The sequence below is a fragment of the Pituophis catenifer genome, unplaced genomic scaffold, assembly GCF_029215685.1.
Source record: "Pituophis catenifer annectens isolate HBS135680 unplaced genomic scaffold, rPitCat1.0.hap2 SCAF_7, whole genome shotgun sequence".
NCBI classification, from domain to species: Eukaryota; Metazoa; Chordata; class Lepidosauria; order Squamata; family Colubridae; genus Pituophis; species Pituophis catenifer.
This window is the reverse complement of record NW_027256887.1, coordinates 81,088,721-81,106,905: the sequence shown is the minus strand read 5'-3', so window position 1 is coordinate 81,106,905 and position 18,185 is coordinate 81,088,721. Positions and strand designations below refer to the sequence as shown.

Genomic DNA, 18,185 nt, shown 5'->3' with positions numbered 1-18,185 from the left:
GGAAATGGGCCATTTCCGGCCTCTGGAGGGCCTCCAGTGGGGTGGGGAAGGCCGTTTATGCCTCCCCAGGCTCCAAGAAAGCCTCTGGAGCCTGGGGAGGGCAAAAAACGGGCCTACTGGGCCCACCATGCCATCACATGCCAAAAGTGGGGGGACCTGGGGGGGTCATGCATGCATGCTTGGGGGAGTCATGTGCACATGCACGGAGGACAGGCCGCATTAAATTATGGGTGTGGGCATGCAAGCGCCACACCCTTCCACACTCCCCCCCGCTTTTGGCACAAAGGTTCGACATCATGGCTATATACTATAGCTAACAGCTGACAAAAATACTGAAATAGTTAAAGACAAGGTTGAATGCAGCTTCCACTCATATGGCAAACACAAACCAGTGTCCATAGTTTTTCAATTATCCCTGAAAAACTGTTCAATGGAAAGCAGCAATTATAGTCTATCAATACTGAAGCAAATCATTGAAGCCACCTGGAAGGAGGTTCCTTATTTTAAAAAAGGAAGAAAGAAAAATGAGTTTATGAACTGTTTATTGATAACTGAAAGCCTTCTGCTATTTAAATACTTTAAAAGAGCAGTTTTTTGAGTTTTCCCAACTTAATGCAGACCGCTATCATATAAACAGGACTTGTAACAAAATACATATTTGACTACTAACAAGATATTGACAGTCCTATAAGGTAGACTACTAGACTAAGTAATATATACCATTTGGGTCTAATACTACATTTATTAGAACCAAATCTTGCTTTTTGCTTTTTTCCTCTGTTCATCTTCATTTGAATTAGGGAAGGGCTTCTCAAGGCTTTTTTTCAAGTTTGTTTCTTGGAATGAGCTTAAACCAATGGTGAAATTCGAACTGGTTTGCTGGCCGCGCATGCGCACCGTGTGCCAAACACATGCTACGTGCGCAGTGCACACCAAATGCGCACTGCACACACATGCATGCATGCGTAGTACGCACCAAAAGGAGGCTTGGGAAGGTAAGTAGAACAGCGAGAGGGGGGAATCAGCTGTGGCACATGATTTAGCTTTGCTAGAAAGCAGGAAATCCTGCTTTCCAGCAAAGCTAAACCCCGCGCCACAGCTGATCGTCGGAAATACCGGTTCAGAGGAATCGGTAGCTTTTTTTAAAATACAGGTTCGCCCAAACTGGTAGTTTTTATCACTACCAGTTCGCCCGAACCGGTAGTTTTTATCACTACCAGTTTGCCCGAACCGGAGCAAACCGGTAGCATTTCACCCCTGGCTTAAACCACATTTTTCTGATTGTTGCCTGGCTAATGGATCTGTCATTGTACAGGTAAAGTCCTTGACGTACGACCACAATTGAGCCCAAAATTTCTTTTGTTAAGTGAAACATTTGTTAAATGAAGACCACACAATGAAGACCACAAAATAAGGTCTCTGCTTTAAAGGTCTGGAAATGTAGGATTTTCAACAGATCTTTGCAACCTGCATTTGATATTGAGAAACATGCATTTCCAAATACAATTATTAAAATCAATATAATACCTGAGGTCCAAAAGTCCAAATAGTGAACGGAAGTCATACTTAGTTCATCTGCTTCTATTCAATAAACAAGTCAAAAAACCAAGTCTACAAATAAAGCATCTCTCTCTGAAAAACAATGGCGCCTCTTAAAATAAATAGAGATTATTATTGCTTTCTGGATCTGAAGTATCTTCCCAATTAATCCAATTTTAGTTTTGTAACATTAAACACCTTTTCGTTATTTTAATTTTTTTTAATTTAATTTTTTATTTTATTTTAATTTGATTTATATGCCGCCCTTCTCCGGAGACTCAGGGCGGCTTACAATGCGTTAAGCAATAGCCTTCATACTTTTGTATATTTATACAAAGTCAGCTTATTGCTCCCACAAATTGGGTCCTCATTTAACCTACCTTAGAAAGGATGGAAGGCTGAGTCAACCTTGAGCCTGGTAAGATTCGAACCTGCAGAAATTGTAGGCAGCTGTGTTAATAACAGGGTGCATTAAACCACTGTACTACCAAGGCTTCTACCAAGGCTAATTGTCCAGAAAGAGTTTAGCTTTCATATTATGAATGATTATATCAGATCTTATTTTTCAATTTACTCACTAGATGGTCAAAGAAGAGGATTTGATATGTTCTTCATCTAAGTACTTCCAAAGAAATATTAGAAACAGATCAAAAGGGATATCAGGGAAACAAAAGGAATTGCAGTTCTTTAAATCCTAACATAAACAACCTTTTCAAGGAAGGATTTCAAACTTCCACTTACATTCCAGAATGTGCTAATATGCATGAAACCATGATATACTTGCTGGAAAATAGACGTATCTTATTTCTGAATTGCAACAGTGACTGCACTCCTACTCACTGACCGTATAATGACATGCATGTTAAGTGAATGAGCACTGCAATGCAAAGGCACGGAGCATCAAAAGCACAAAGATAAACCCTTGCTTGAGAAGTAAATTCCCATCTCTCAATATTAATGGGGAAAGGCAGCCTACCCACTGCTCTAAGAACAGATGCAGAGACAACATTCATAGAATAAAATGTCAATCTTATGCAACACCATTCATAGAGCAGATTTTGAATGCTGTAGCAAGATTTATTACTATGGGCTGAAAAAAAAGGAAGAAATAGCAATAGCACTTAAGACTTATATACTGCTTCATAGTGCTTTAATGGACAAAGTCCATTCCTCTGAAGCAGTCCAGACAATGGAAACAATTTACATCCTTCTTGTATTATAATTTGTCATTGGCTGTAAATAACACTGAATTATAGAATTCTGCAAGTGAATGGATGCAAATGACTGTAGACTTAGCTTCAACTAATACTCCTTCTCCCCACAAGGATTTACTACAAAGATTACTTATATGTCTTGTGTATTTAAATAAACATATGAGTAGTCCTAGGTTAACAACCACTCATTCAGCTGACTGAAGTTACAACTGCACAGAATGAGGTGCTTTACATCTGTTCTTCAAACTGCAGCCATTTGCAATGTCCCCACGGCCATTTGTGACTTTCGCTGCTGGTTTCTGAGAAGCAGAGTCAGTGGGGAAGCCATCAAGAGGTTGCAAATGGTGATCATATAACGTTGCGCTTAACAACCGTGTAGGATTTACTTAATGACTGCAACCGGAACTGCTGTCGAAAGTCAATGCAGTCATGTGACATGGTGCTTTGCAACCATATAGCTCAGCAATGAGTTCCTGATCCCAATTATCTCAGTCCCTGTTACTTTGTTAACTGAGGATTGCTTGTAGCTTGATGGTAAGGTTTAAAAACTCATAATCGAGAAGAAATTGATTCCAGATATTAAAAGTTAAGGATAGCAGTGCTGCTTCCATGAACATCCTAAATAGAGGATATAGTCAGTGTTTATAGCTTCTGTTTTATCCGATCACAAGAGGGTTTGAGTAGTCCCAGATCAAAAGATGAGATTGTGATATGAAGTACTCTAACTTAGTTTAGTGTTTGAGGGGAAAATGTTTAGGTACAGTGTTTAGATTCTTGGAAGAGACGTTTTGATCTAATGTGGAATCAGAATGCAGAACTAAATTAACATTTATATTACTGTAGTGGCTGTAGACCCCAATCTGATTAGCAGTGTTATTGCCTCAGGTTCAGCACTCAGGAAAGCAAAAGAATTTGTCAGGAAGAGTTCATAATGGAAAGCCTCCCAAGGATGCGTCTACCATGGGAAAATAAAGAGAGTTAGCAGTACGGTTTAATTAAGAACATTTCACAAGTGCAGAAAACTGGCAGTGAATCGAAGAAACAAAAGTAAACACGGGGAAATCAAGACTAATCCCTTGTACCTTTCCAGGTAATCACCCCCTTAACTACTGTAAATGCAACACAAGTTGAAACACTTTTTTTTTTGTTTTAAACGGACCCTTTCTAATTGGTTTAACAAACAATACTTTATTTCCCTGTAGACAAAAACCAATCTGTTCCACAGAAAGTGGTCTTAGGTTTAATATATTTTAAGAAAATATGTCCCTTGGAACAGTGACTTCTTCTTACCTTAACTATACATTACATCAGAGGTCTTCAAACTTGGCAGCTTTGAGACTTGTGGACTTCAACTCCCAGAATTCTCCAGACAGCATAACTGGCTAGAGAATTCTGGGAGTTGAAGTCCACAAGTCTCAATGCTGCCAAGTGAAGACCTCTGCATTAGATAATAAAACTAATAAATCTGCTAAAGAAACATAAAGCTTGGGACACTTTAAAATAGATAGGTTGAGACCAAAGTACAGGTGGTCTTCAATTTACAACTGTTCATTTAATGACCATTTGAAATGACAATTACGACGATTTTTCACACTTACAACCGTTGCAGCGTCCCCTTGGTCACGTGATCAAAATTCGAATGGTTGACATCTGGACCCTATTTATGGTGGCTGGGTCATGTGATCACCGCTTGCGACCTTCTGACAATCAAAGTCAATGGGGATTCACTTTACAACTGTGTTACTAACGTAACAACTGCAGTGATTCATTTAACAACTGTGGCAAGAAAAGTCGTAAAATGGGGCAAAGCTCGCTTAACAACTGTCTCGCTTAGCAATGGAAATTTTGGGCTCAATTGTAGTCATAAACTGAGGATTATCTGTAGTCGCTGCCTCTAGCCCAGTGATGGCTAACCTTTTCCGGATCGAGTGCCCAAAGTATGCGCGTGTGGGCGTGAATCCATGTGTGTGCGCCCGAAGACTCAAAATACAATGCGTGTGCGGTCCCCCGCATGCACCCCACCTCCCTGTGCATGCGTGTGAGGCCCCCGCATGAACCCCGCCCCCATGCATGCACGTGTGGCCCCCTGCACAAGCCCCGCTGCCAGAGCATATGCAGCACAGACCCGAAGACCAGCTGGCTGGCGGGAGGCACACCTGCATGTGTGGCGGCGCTGAACTGGGGTGACAGCTCGCGTGTGCACAGAGAGGGTGCTGCGTGCCACCTTTGGCACGCATGCCATAGGTTCACCATCACGGCTCTAGCCTCTTTGTGTAAGCCGTCCAAATACAGATCCCTAGCCCTTCTAAAATTCTCACCTGACAAAGACTTTATCAATGCCTAATCTGGAATAAATTTTAATCTGAAAATATTTCTTTCTAGGAAGAATACTATGCCTTGTTGATATAGAACTGAAGAAGGTCATAATACCATGCACTGGGACGAGTCTTCCTTGTCAACACCTCATATTTATATCAACATCTCTTTAACAGTGCCAAACACCCCTGCAATTATCTATATGTCTGACCTCTTCTCACCTTGCAAAAACTGTATACCAGAAGCAAAATCAGCAGAGTGGAACACTGCTTTTTGTGTTTGTTTGGGGTTTGTTCACAGGTCAAACAGATAACACCCTAAACACCATCCAATTCAGAACAAAAGATCAATATGAGACTACCTTGGTTCTAGGGCCACCTGCTCTCTCATAAGAATGCAAAGAAAGCACCAGGGATTAAAAGTTAATTACATGTTTCTGATTTCTAGGAGGCTTCATGCATGCAAAATGCAATACAGATAATTCACTTTTCTTAAACAAGAACATGAAATGGAGAGGCATGAAAAAATTGAGGGAGAAAAAACCTCACTTAGGTCATTTTTTCCCCTTTTTTCTTCCTGAAGTACTTTAACTGATGCTTCAAATCATTGTAAATGCTAGTACCGCAGTTTCAATTAAATTTTGTAATATAGCAACTTATAGTAAAAGGGAAACTAGTGAAGCTATTTTCAATTACCTTTCTCTATTGAAAACATTGGTTGATTGATTATGGGCCATCAATTTCTTTTTAACTCCTACTGTCCTACTATGAACTAAACATCATTTTTTCAGGCTCAGCATCAAAATTCTGTTTATCCAAAGAACAATTTGTTCATGAGGAATTTCAGTATGTTTGTCTACTTTAAATTCTTAGTAGATAAAATAGCTGGTTTTCCAATGCTAGAAATATCTACTTTTTTCAGATAGAACTAATCTATTTTTTCCCTTTAACCCGTACTATCAAACTGCAGTATCTGTATTCTTCTACTAAATTGAATTACAATAAAACTTGGAATCCTTCACTAAGCTCATTAAAAGTAAAATGCTATCACAACTTCAGACAAAATCTTATTACCCAAAACAAATAGACTCCATTTACCAGTCTTTGTTCTGGAGAACACTTCCAGTATGTAATTAGTACAGAATCAACATCAAGAAGGAAAAACAGGTAACAATCCAGATAACAATAATTTGGATATCATATACTCTTTTTAATTAGTATAAATTTCCCCATATGATTTGGAATACTTATGCAATAAATGTTCAAGCTATGATGGCACCTCTTTGCAAAAAGATATTTATCTGGTTTTATTGGTTTGACAGCCATAATACAGAAAGTCTTCAGATTTAACCTGCAGACCAAAAGCTTAATTTGGAATATGTACCATGCCTGTGGAAGAAGCATCAAATATCCCATGGAAAAATATTGGAAATGCATGATGGAAGATACAAGTGAAAAAATGGAATGATAAACAATTGCTATTACACATATAAATAGCCTAGCTAGAATTTTACTGAGGAAAGAAAACAATGTTCCTCGTTTTACTGTGATCATTTTTTTAAAAAATTTTTTGTTTGTTAATAGGAGTCACTGGTGTTTCTTCTCTGTGATTTCGCCACATTCTTTTCCTGTTTATAATCACAGTTCATTAGAGGAAAATGTATGGTTAGGAAACTTCATTGCAATCCTATTTGCAATTTCAACAAGGTAAAAGAGTATTTCCTGTCATTGCTTTCATTAAGTAATCATATTGTTATTTTATCTATGTTTGAGATCAAGCCTTTCAAATCTGCAATTGTTTTCTACTGATGTCTCAAATACGTCTGCCATAAGTACAACAAATATGTACAGATAGTCCTCAGCTTATCACCCTTCAAAGTTACGACTGATTCCCCCAAAAGCTACTTAACCTAATTTTGAAGTTACAACATCTGTACCCTGTACCCCCATGCTCATGGGATCACATTTTGGGTGCTTGGCAATCAGCTCATATATATAACGATTTGCAGCATCCCATTGTCACGTCACCACAAATTTTGACATTGTTTGCTGGTTTCTGGCATCTACTTCTGGTTTCCATCAAAAATAGCCTATTGGGTATAATGGATTTCCTTAAGGAAAGGAAACAAAAAATGCTGAAAAATCAGTTTGTCATGTGATGCCTTGATTCCCAACTGCAAGGAATAACCATAATTACGTGCTCAATTATGGTCATAAATCAAAGACTACATGTATGTTACTATTGCATATAGGTTTTCTGCTGTAATTCCTCATTTTTTCACTTTACAAGTTTTCCTTCTGAAGCTTCTGAAAATTTGCAGAGCATTTCATAAAATGACTAAATAGTTAGGGATCAAATGGAAGACCCGAGTTCTGTTATTTTGCAAATGGAAGGACCACAACAGCATATGGCCCTCACACATTTTTCAATCAAAAATATACTGTTGAAAGTCAACACTTTACAACAATAGTGCACACCTTTCACTGTGCTAATGGTTGTACCTGTCTGATTGTTCCCCAGTCAGGTATTTAACGATTTTCCCTTTGTTCATATTAAAATTTACAATTTAAATAGAATTTCTGAGTATTTCTGGGACAACATATCAATTCTGGCCATCAGGTTGTGATCTTAGTATTACAGACCTATTTGCAGAAATCTCTACAAAAATGTTTGTGATACTACCTATGTAACTGCAGGATACAGGTATTTCTCAAAAGGACCTTTATGACACATCAACATAGAACTCTTGCCATTAACCTCTCAAATGAATCTCAGGTCCAAGCACAGAAATTCTTTTCACCATCATGCCATATTGTTCCGGAATATGTCCTAGATGAAATTACATATCAGGAAAGCCAAAAGGCAGCAGAGATGACACAGGGATGAAAATTGTAAGCAAGAAACCATGCAGCAGCAGATTACAAATTAGGGGCTGTGGAATCAATATTTTACTTGGGGATCAGTAGCTCTTCCCAAATACAATAAAAAAGTTCAGGCAAATCAGCACCAGGTGAGATTAGAAGCTTCATATGTAAATATTTTTGCCAGATCAGGCAAGTGCTAGAATATCTGTATCGGTAGTAGTTTTGTGATACAATTTTCATCCATGAATCTTATACCTAAACAATTGACATTTGCCTTCTGAAATACAACCTGTGCTGAGAAAATTATAATGACCCTAAAGACCTGGGTTCAAAGTTTGAGTGCATTTCTAAACATGAAAGCAAAGGATACAAGCAAATTTACCCAGCTAAAACTACTACACCAAACTATTAGATCCTTAGAGGTGTCAGATTGTTATTGTGAAAACTTATTTATATCTCTTTGTGACTACTGTGACATTCCAACAGTTTTACTAATCACTAATTTATTTCTAACAATTACTACCAACCTGCCTTCTATTGAGGACCTGTATAATGCACGAGTCAAAAAGAAAATATTTACAGACCCCTTGCATCCTGGACATAAACTGTTTCAACTCCTACCCTCAAAACGATGCTATAGGGCACTGCACACCAGAACAATTAGATGCAAGAACAGTTTTTTCCCAACACCATCACTCTGCTAAACAAATAATTCCCTCAACACTGTCAAACTAGTTACTAAATCTGCATTACTATTAATCTTCTCATCGTTCCTATCACCCATCTCCTCCCACTTATGACAGTATGACTGTAACCTTGTTGCTGGTATCCTTAAGATTTATATTGACTGTTTCCCTATGACTATCATTAAGTGTTGTACCTTATGATTCTTGACGAATATATTTTTTCTTTTATGTACACCGAGAGGGTATGCACCAAGACAAATTTCTTGTGTGTCCAATCACACTTGGCCAATAAAGAATTCTGTTGTGTTCTGTTCTATTCTGTTCTATTCCTTGTTTCAAAGTGGAGGCAATGACATTTAAATTTAGAAACACACACATTTACTATAGTACACATTCCCTACAAACATATTCAAAGTTAAGATTTTCAAGAGATTTCTCTCAGTTTTGCCAGTACTGGAGCTATAATTATGAAAAGAAATAAGAAAAAATGCTTTCTGGTAGCTACTTTTCAGTAGAAATAAAAATGCTAGCTGGCAGAAAAATGTATTTTATTCACACTGTTTTGTTTCATAGTACAGCTTTTAATTGGCAATCAATGATTTTCATTTTATTGTTATATTTTTGTATTTTATGTACTTTACCTAATTTAATCTACCTTAAGGAGCAGAAACTTAATAAATAAAAAAGATGAATGGGAGCTCTTGTCAAAAGAAAAATCTCACATCCAGCTGTAAGAAATCTTGTGAATCAATCTCTGAAGAATGTTTCACATTGCCCAAAATAAATGGGTTTACCAGCCTAATGTAAAAAAGCTGCCATTTTTATTATTTACGTGACAAAGGTATTTATTTACAGGTAGTCCTCAATATATGACAAGTCACTTAGTTCGAAGTTATGACAAAGCCAAAAAAGGTATTTTTGACCCAGATTTGAAGTTCTGATGGCCACCCTCCCCCATTGAGTTATGTGATCGCATTTTCAGCACTTGGCAACTGGCCCACATTTACGGCCATTTAGAGTGCCTCATAGTCACATGACTGCAACTGACTTTTTTTTTTTTTTTTTTTGGCAGAAACTGATTATTTCTGATTTTTGAGAAATACCACCATTGCGGACAATGGGTTCACTTGGCGTTCTCTTAACGACTATGGATTTGCTTAACAATCATGGTGCTTCACTTAACCATCACCACAAAAATGTCGGAAAATCAAGTCGGTCACATGATGATGGGATTAACGGCCCGCACAACCTACAAGTGTAGTTCCAGGCTCAATTATGGTTATAAATTGAGGACCTGTATTTATTAAATTTAGAAACAGTCCATTTCAATCACAGACCTATTCTGTATGATATGAACCGTCAGCCCCAAGAATGACATGAGCAGCTGCTTCAGAGTAGTTTCTTTATTGTTGCTCGCCTATAGATAGGAATCTTGCCAGACTAAAGCAACTATTTGCATCACTATTAGATATACTCGGTAAACTTCTGGGGAGGGGGTTCATCTTCACCCTTTTTTTGCATATCGAAGATTTCAAGCTATGCTGTCCCTTTGCTCCCTGGGAAATAGCCCCTCCCTCTTGGAACTCTGGATTACATTCCACCACATAAACTCCATGCATTCTGCAAGATATGCATATTTACACCAGAGAGTCACACAACATTTCATTACCAAATTATGTTAAGAATGCTTTAGAGAAGAGGAGCATATGCTTTCTGAGCTTTGGCATAATATTTAGATAATTATTTCAATGACAACAGAATAACTTGATGATGAAGCACTATCAGCCACATGCCCACCATTTAACAGTTCTGATAACATCCTGTACTTAAACATACCACAAAAGTCATAAAACAGAAAAATCCAAAAATGGTTATTTTCTACAAAAACAGCATGATAACCAATATGTTACTGACTTCAGCATTTTCCACGCTTTCTCTACATTATTCTGCAGTATTTTGTTCCAATGGGCTATTAGGAAATTCAGTGGAATAAGTTACTGTATATTTTTGCATAGAATACAAAACAGCAATCGCATTTAATACACAAATATGTGCATTTCCTAAGAATATCAAAACTGGAACATCAGGCTTGTCACTAAGAAGTAGGTCCTTTAGGTAGGACAACAGAGATTACCTCAAACTTTTATAGAATAAAGAAGTATATAGTCTAACCATCCATGATGCTATTTATGGTAACTACCAATGGCTTCTCTAGATTTCATGAAGGACATTTTCCCAAGACTATCTAAATAAAGACATTGAGGATTGACACCATTCCTTTTTTTTTTCAGTAGCCAGATATTAAATAGAAACACATGCGGACTGTTTTCTGAAGCATTTTATCATATAATAAAATTTGTCACACACTGCAAAATCCTCCAAATATTATTATTAACCCACAGGGCCAGAGATATAAACAGATAAATGCAAACATCTAAGACTCAAGATTAGATAGGCAGGAGAACCCACAGAGCAGTAACTCTTTATTTTTTTTTCTTCAAATGCATTTTATTTATTAGATGTTTTATCCACTTTTATTATTTATTTCAATAAATATTTCAAGATGGCAAACACATACAACACTCCTATGGATGTGGAGTTTTATGTTTTCATTAGTCCCAAACTACAGTACATCTTCCATCAAAATGAGAACGCCATAACTGTCAATTTAAACATCCTAGAGTGGCCAAAATATAGGATAAGTGCAGAAGTTGAATTTTTATGTGAGAAATCTGAACTTCCCATTAGATACAAAGCTTTACAAATATTGTAGTGCTTAGCTGTCTTGATCAAGTTGCTATTCCTTCGTTTCACCTATCCCAAAGGATCACCGCAAAAATCCGAAACATATGCCATTCTTCCTTCCCTTAAGCTACTGCCATTAGGCATTGTTGTTACATAGCAAAATCCCATTCTACAGATTATCGCACACATCCATCTTGCCATTAAACTGCACTATGAAGGGTCCTTAGGACAAAGTCTATAGCAATAAGCAGGTTCAGCAGAATATTGCATGCTGAGCTTCACTTACTTTATGTAGTATCTTGCACCTTCAAAAGTATATGCTTCTTCCCAACCTGTGGGTAGATCTAGGGTAGGAAAAAAAATAGTCTCATCATATGTTTGAAAATCTTTTTATTTGCAATTGTTTTAGCTCTTTTTACTCTACAATGTTTTAAAAGAAAACACTACTATCAATTTTATACCTCACACATGGCTCAAATTCTTACTCATTATGAACTCAAGAGCAAATAAGATTTAAATCATGAAAGTAAAACACAGCACAGTAACTCATTCTCAAATCCTAACAAATTGAAGTATTGCCACATATATTTCTGAGTATTATATTTCCTCTCATCAATTACAGATAGATATACTAAAAAAAGTATTTCATTCATTCACTTCATGTACCATGTTTTCCCGAAAATATTTAAACCCATGCGCAGCCAGTTCCTGCCAATTCCTCTGGTTAGGGTTAGGGAGACAGAGCTGGAAATCAGGTAAGATGGCAAGAGGATCCCTGTCTTATTCCACACGCCCCAAAATAATAAGACCTCCCTGAAAATAAGGCTAAGCGCTTATTTTGGGGTTCAAAAAAATATAAGACAGGGTCTTATTTTTGGGGAAACATGGTAGCTGTTGTGCCAATCGTAAAATACCTGAGCTGAAATATCTAAAATGGTATCATCATCAAGCTATATCTTCAAGTTTTACTTGGAAGCACCCATAAGTAAAGCAATATAGGTAGTCCTCAACTTACAACCACAACTGAGCTCAAAGTTTCTGTTGTTAAGTGAGACATTTTTAAAGTGAGTTTTGCCCCATTTTATGACCTTTCTTGGCGCAGTTGTTAAGTGAATCACCCGTAGTTGTTAATAGTAACACTATTGTTAAGTGAATCTGGCTTCCCCATTGACTTTGCTTGTCAGAAGGTCGCAGAAGGTGATCACATGACCCTGGGACACTGCAACCGTCATAAATGTGAGTCAGTTGCCAAGCAGCTGAATTCTGATCACATGATCATGGGGAGGCTGCAAAGATTGTAACTGTGGAAAAACCGTCACATTTTCTTGTGCCGTTGTAACTTTGAATGATCACTGAATGAACTATTGTAAGTCAAGGACTACCTGTAGTACAGAGGTTGAATTTTCACTATTAATCTAGTGACAAGGCAAGAGAGATGTGCTGCTTCTCTATAGTCATCAATTAAGCATCAATATTTTAAAAGCAAGATTCAAAACCTAGTCTCATCTTTAGAACAAAAAAACAAAACAAAAACAAAGCATTGTGGAGAAAATGGATCACTAAAAAGCTGTGCTTAATTACAAGGCTCACTGCTTAAAATAATAATTTCACCTACTGCACTGTGCATAAATACAGCTGCCTTTGCTTTTTATAATAGTACCATATATATGTTTGAGCACAGGTAATTGAAATACTTTGGGTGTTAGAATATTTTGGTGAGACAGTTAAAGCTATTTTGAGAGCTTGGTGAAGAACACTTTTGCATGGTAAACATTCTATAAACAAAGAGCAATTAAATTCAGAGATGCTTTCCTCAAGATAAACATAATAAGTTCCCACAATCACAATTAAAAGGTTATACAAGCCAGAGTAAAATAGCTTTCAACATGTTATTTCCATGTAAGAGTAAAACAGCAGGTCTGGTTGGTACAATTTCCTATCCAAATATTATCATAAGAGTATTCAGAATTTGCCATGCAAGCCTTCAGAAGAAATTCCATTTGTCTAAAACTAAGCTTTGTTCATTATCCAAAATACTTTAAAAGCAACCAAAATTGATTTTTTTTTCCTTAAAAGACATTAACATATTTTGGCACTCGCAGGGGTACAAAACAAAGCTAAAGCACTTATTTCTATGGTAGAATGAAACAGAATACATCTGAAAAGTGAGTAAGAAAAACTCTTCCCTCAGTAAAGTCAAAAGCATTAATTTAAGACCAGGGTGGAATTACAGGAGAAAAACAATTGCGTTCAACAGCCAGATCACTCAAGCACATCTGCCCCTTCCCCTTACCTGCTGGACTTTTCAATTAACACAAACACTAATTATACAAGGAGCAGGGAACTCTTCTCAATTAACCAGCAGTTCTAGTTTCTGACTCTGAAACACAGCTGGCTATAAACTATCCCATGACATTTCCCATAACTATGACTAGGAAGAGAGATAAACAAAAGAACTTCACTCTGCCTTGAAACTGCTCCCAGGTTCACATGGAATCAAAAGCAAAGACTAATGAAATATAAACAATCATTTCTGAAAATGCAAAAATGCCAGACTAGTCGTCCTCTTAACCCAAGTGTCCCTAGATTGCCTCTCTTCTCCCCACCCCTTATTTCATACATCCACTTGCATAAAAGAAAGAGAAGGGGGGAGCAATTGCACTGCTGAATAGCAACACCCATTTCCCCATGGCATTCTTGATTGATGTGCTATACCAGCAACCAGTTATTCTTTTTCCAGCCAGACCTTCTCTGTTGCTTTTCGTCTCCAGAGAAACAAATGGCAGAGATGGAGTCTACCCGCCCCCCACTCTTTTCCCATAGTCTCTCCAAGCTCCTGCCCTCTTTCTCCAATTCATCCCACCTTTTCCTGTCACTCAGAAGCCACCCACTCTCTTATCTAAACCCAGGGTGTATCTTTAAGGGCGAAGACAATTAAGGATAATGCATGAATTTCAAAAAGCAGCGAACGAGCTTTAGAAAGTATGACACTGAAAAGATACAGACAAGTGAATTCATCCAGTGAAAAAGCTTTTGGCTATAGGAATTTTTACAGAATTGTATGTTGGTTATAATATGAGAGTAGGCAAGAAGGATGAGAAAGGTACTGTGTGCTCACAGGACCACTAAAATATGATACATATTCATTCTTAAATTGCAAATTACAATCTACACCGGGAAGTATCTTTCTTCATTGAGGAGAAAGCTGCTATTCAACCTGCAATTTGGTGCTGCTATTTACACGAAGCTTTCCTTCCATAAGTACCACTAATGCCACTCTGATCCTGAACGTTATGTGATGCATTATTTTAGAAAATATAAGCTGGCTCCTCCTTTGATGTCTCTGGAAAACTTACAGATGTACTATAAAAATGGCAATAAATGTAATATAAAACAATAAGCTTATAGCCTTAAAACATGAAAAATAGAGGAAAATGTGTACTCAGTTCTTCTCAATTAAGAAGGGACTTGCCTCAACATCAGTGGCAACTGGACTAGCCAACTCTTAAAACACCAAGTGAATAGCTTATTCTACCACTGCTGCTGAAAATACTCACCTCCCACAGCTAGAACCATACTGCTCTGTATTTTTTTTTTAATAAAGGTTCAGCTATGGGTTTCTTTTAAGCTTTACAATGGAGTAGGACAGCATAAAGAGAATATGTTGAGGGAGCCAGGAGAAGCAACATATTGCTCAAAACAGAATAGTTGGAGGTCTCTGAGCTATTTGGAAAGCACGCTGAATGGATAGAGATCAGATCACTGAAGAGGACTACAGAAATCTCTACAGCTTAAGTGAATGGTAGGTGAATTTCTAAGCCCCTTCCCTCCCTTCCTCCATTTATACAAAAGCACTTGCAAGATAGCAATGCAGGAGTCATTATTGGAAGGAGTCATCAGGAAAAGATTAGTATAGTTAGGTTTCCCAATGAACAGATAAAAATGTCTACCAGATTAACTCCTAAACAATAGGAAGAGAGAACCAACAGATAACAAGTCATAAACTGGATGAATATCGGTATCAGACTAAAGAGGTAGGAATAACAAATTATGAATGCAAATACAAAGCATATATGCAGAAAATAATAGTAAAGGAATCTGCCAAGATTAGGAACAAGTGGGATAAACATATAACCTAGTTATCATTAACCTAATGCAAATGGGTCCATTAAATTATAACACCAGAAACACAGAGACAAGAAAACAGAAACAAAGTATTTGGCTATCACACCTATTAGAGGCCAGTGAAAGTACAATCAGTTAGTTAGAGAAGCTAGAATGATAACGCACTGTTTGACATGTAAGTTTAAAAGCACTGAGCCTCTTGTAATTCATTATGCCAGGTGTGGGTACATTCATCAAGGGTACAGAATATTCATTTGAGCAAATACAATCAAATTAACATACATGGGCATCTCTTAGTTCTATGGATATGTAACTGGCGAAAGAAGAGTAGCAACCATGGAGAGAGATAGGCTAATAAAGCGGCATAAGTGAGCATACATGAGAAAGTTTAAAAGTTAGTTGGGTTTAAGGATGCAATAACCTGAAAATAAATGACAGAAAAGTGATGCCTATAACATGAGTATATTTGCAGGTTAATAACAGAGGTCCTGGTCAGAATTGGAACAGGGATGCTAATATTAATCCAGAGTCAATATACTGCTGGAAAATGCATTTTAAACACAGGGAGAAAGCTGGCTTAAAGGATGACGAAGAAACCAGAGGGATTTTTTTCCTTGATACATACGGGGCCATAGAGGCCCAAACTGTCCATCACTAGGAGATAACAAGGGATTTACAAGGGATGCTCCAATCAGATGCCCGACTTGCCTAGATAGAGTTCAAAACAATATTCTAAGTCCAAGACCCTTCACTTAGGAATTACTTGGTTAAAGGATAAACGGAGAGAACAGAAAGACGAGGGGATGCTGTGAAAGGGATCGGGTGTGAGAAAGGAGTGGGCAGGTTTATGATCCCAGAAGAGCTTCAGATAAAATGACAAAGAGATAAGGTTAGAGCAAGAGAGGGAGGGAGGAAGAGAAGGCAAGTCAGTGATGGCTGCATGAAGGGTGAAACAATTAATAAATCTCCTTGGTTCAAGTTATGAGGGAGAGGAACAATTTTCATAGAGCAGAGGGGGAAAAACGTAACGCCACAAAATAAATGGTAGTACAGTAGTCTTGAATTGAAACGGGGGGCAAAAAAATCTTGCATTCAAACCAAAGGGCAAGTGGCAGAAAGAAAAGCAAATAGTTTGGGTCAAAAGGTCAAAGACAAAAAAAAAACCAAAAACCAAGGAAACAGTTTTATCCAGAGGGAAAGTTTTGAGCCACAGGAGGAAAGAGAAGGATGGGTTCTTCCCAAACCTGAGTTGCCATATCCATTCCCATGATCTCCACCACCACCACTCCAAAAAAAAAAAAAAAAAAAGGGGGGGGCAGCCAAGTAACAAAACTTTTGGGGTGGGTGTCTATGTTCAATCACAAGTGAAAAAACAGGCTAAAGATTAGAGGGCAAGGATGCAGCAAAGGGAGGGAACCAACCGGAAAATTGGGGAATTGCAGAACCGGAGAAGTGGGGAATTGGGAGGGAGGTGGAAGTGTGTGTGTGTGGGGGGGGGAGTGAATGCAGAGCAATACACCTAAGGAAATCCTTAAGAGAGAAGAAGAAGGATCCCTTTCGGTGGCCAAAGGCCAATCCAGGAAGAGGCTGGCAGGCAAAGGCAAGGAAAGGGAGATAAAAGGGGGGGGGGGGAGGCTGGAAAGGGAGAGTTGAGAAGAAAAAAAACCGGGGCAGCATTAAAATGTTGATTTGATGGTGGGAGGTTTGAAAATTAGGGAAAATTAGGCAAAGGGAGGAGTGGGGTTGGGGGGGCTCTTTTTTTCAAACCTGGGGGTGCAGGAGAGCAGGGTGCACGGGGAAGAGAGAGGGGGGGTGCAGGTAAAAGTGAAGCAGGGAAACGGGGGATGGTGGAAACAACTCCCTCCCCGGCTCTCCCCCACTCCCCACCCCACCCCACCTTCCCCGCCCGATGCCCTCCAGAGGAAAGTGCCCGCCTTACCTGGGCTGCGCCGGTGCCCGGTGATCACCGCCTCGCCCGTCAGCGGGTGCAGCCAAGTGGTGCTCTTCGCTTCCTCGCTGCCAAAGTGGGGGGGGGGGAGAGAGGAGAGAGAAAGATGGTGAGGGGAGGGGAGCCCGAACCCCCCCACCCTCCGGGATTACCACCCCCGCCTCGGGCGCCCCCCTCCACCCAACCCCCCCTCCCTTTCCCTCCCCTCCGCTTGTACCCCCTCCACCACCCCGCCCCCGCCGGCTTACTTGATGAAGAAGATGCGGCCGCCGCGGCTGATGCCGAAGCTCCAGCTGGCGGGCAGCGAGCGCAGCCGCTCGGCGCTCAGCTCCGCCGCCATGTCCGAGCGCAGCCCGGGCGAAAAGCGGCGCGCGCGGGCACGGCGAGCTAGAGCCGAGCCGAGGAGGGGAGGGGAGCGGAGGAGGAGGAGGAGTGGGAGGCGCGCGCGCGCGCGCGCAGGCGGGGGCGCGCGAGGGAGGCCGCCAACCAGCACCTGGGCTACGGAGAGGGAGCGAGCGAGCTAGAGAGAGAGAGAGAAAGAGGGAGGGGAGGGGGAGAGTGAGTGAGTGAGAATGAGTGAGTGAGTGGTGGTGGTGGAAGCGACGCCCCGCCCCTTGAGCCGAGCGGCGGCCAACCAGAAATCTCGCTCCTCCCCGCCCCTCCCTCTCTCCCCCCCTCCGACCCCGTCCCCCGCGCGCGCTCTCGCTCGCCTCAAGACCCCGCCCGCGGGGGTTATTTAGTTTAGGTG

The 18,185-nt window shown here is 39.6% G+C and overlaps 1 protein-coding gene across 2 annotated transcripts in view; it reads right to left on the bottom strand.

The window, feature by feature from the left end:
• The window catches only part of PLEKHA5 (pleckstrin homology domain containing A5), a 235,638-nt gene extending 217,861 nt beyond the window's left edge, over positions 1 to 17,777 (bottom strand). For both annotated transcript variants that reach the window (XM_070947658.1, XM_070947657.1), the window contains exons 1-3: positions 17,686 to 17,777; positions 17,429 to 17,505; positions 11,651 to 11,708 (exon numbers count right to left, since the gene is read on the bottom strand). In XM_070947658.1, coding sequence (XP_070803759.1) covers positions 11,651 to 11,708; positions 17,429 to 17,505; positions 17,686 to 17,777 — 227 coding nt within the window. The remainder of the gene's footprint in view (positions 1 to 11,650; positions 11,709 to 17,428; positions 17,506 to 17,685) is intronic.
• Positions 17,778 to 18,185: the final 408 nt, after the last annotated feature.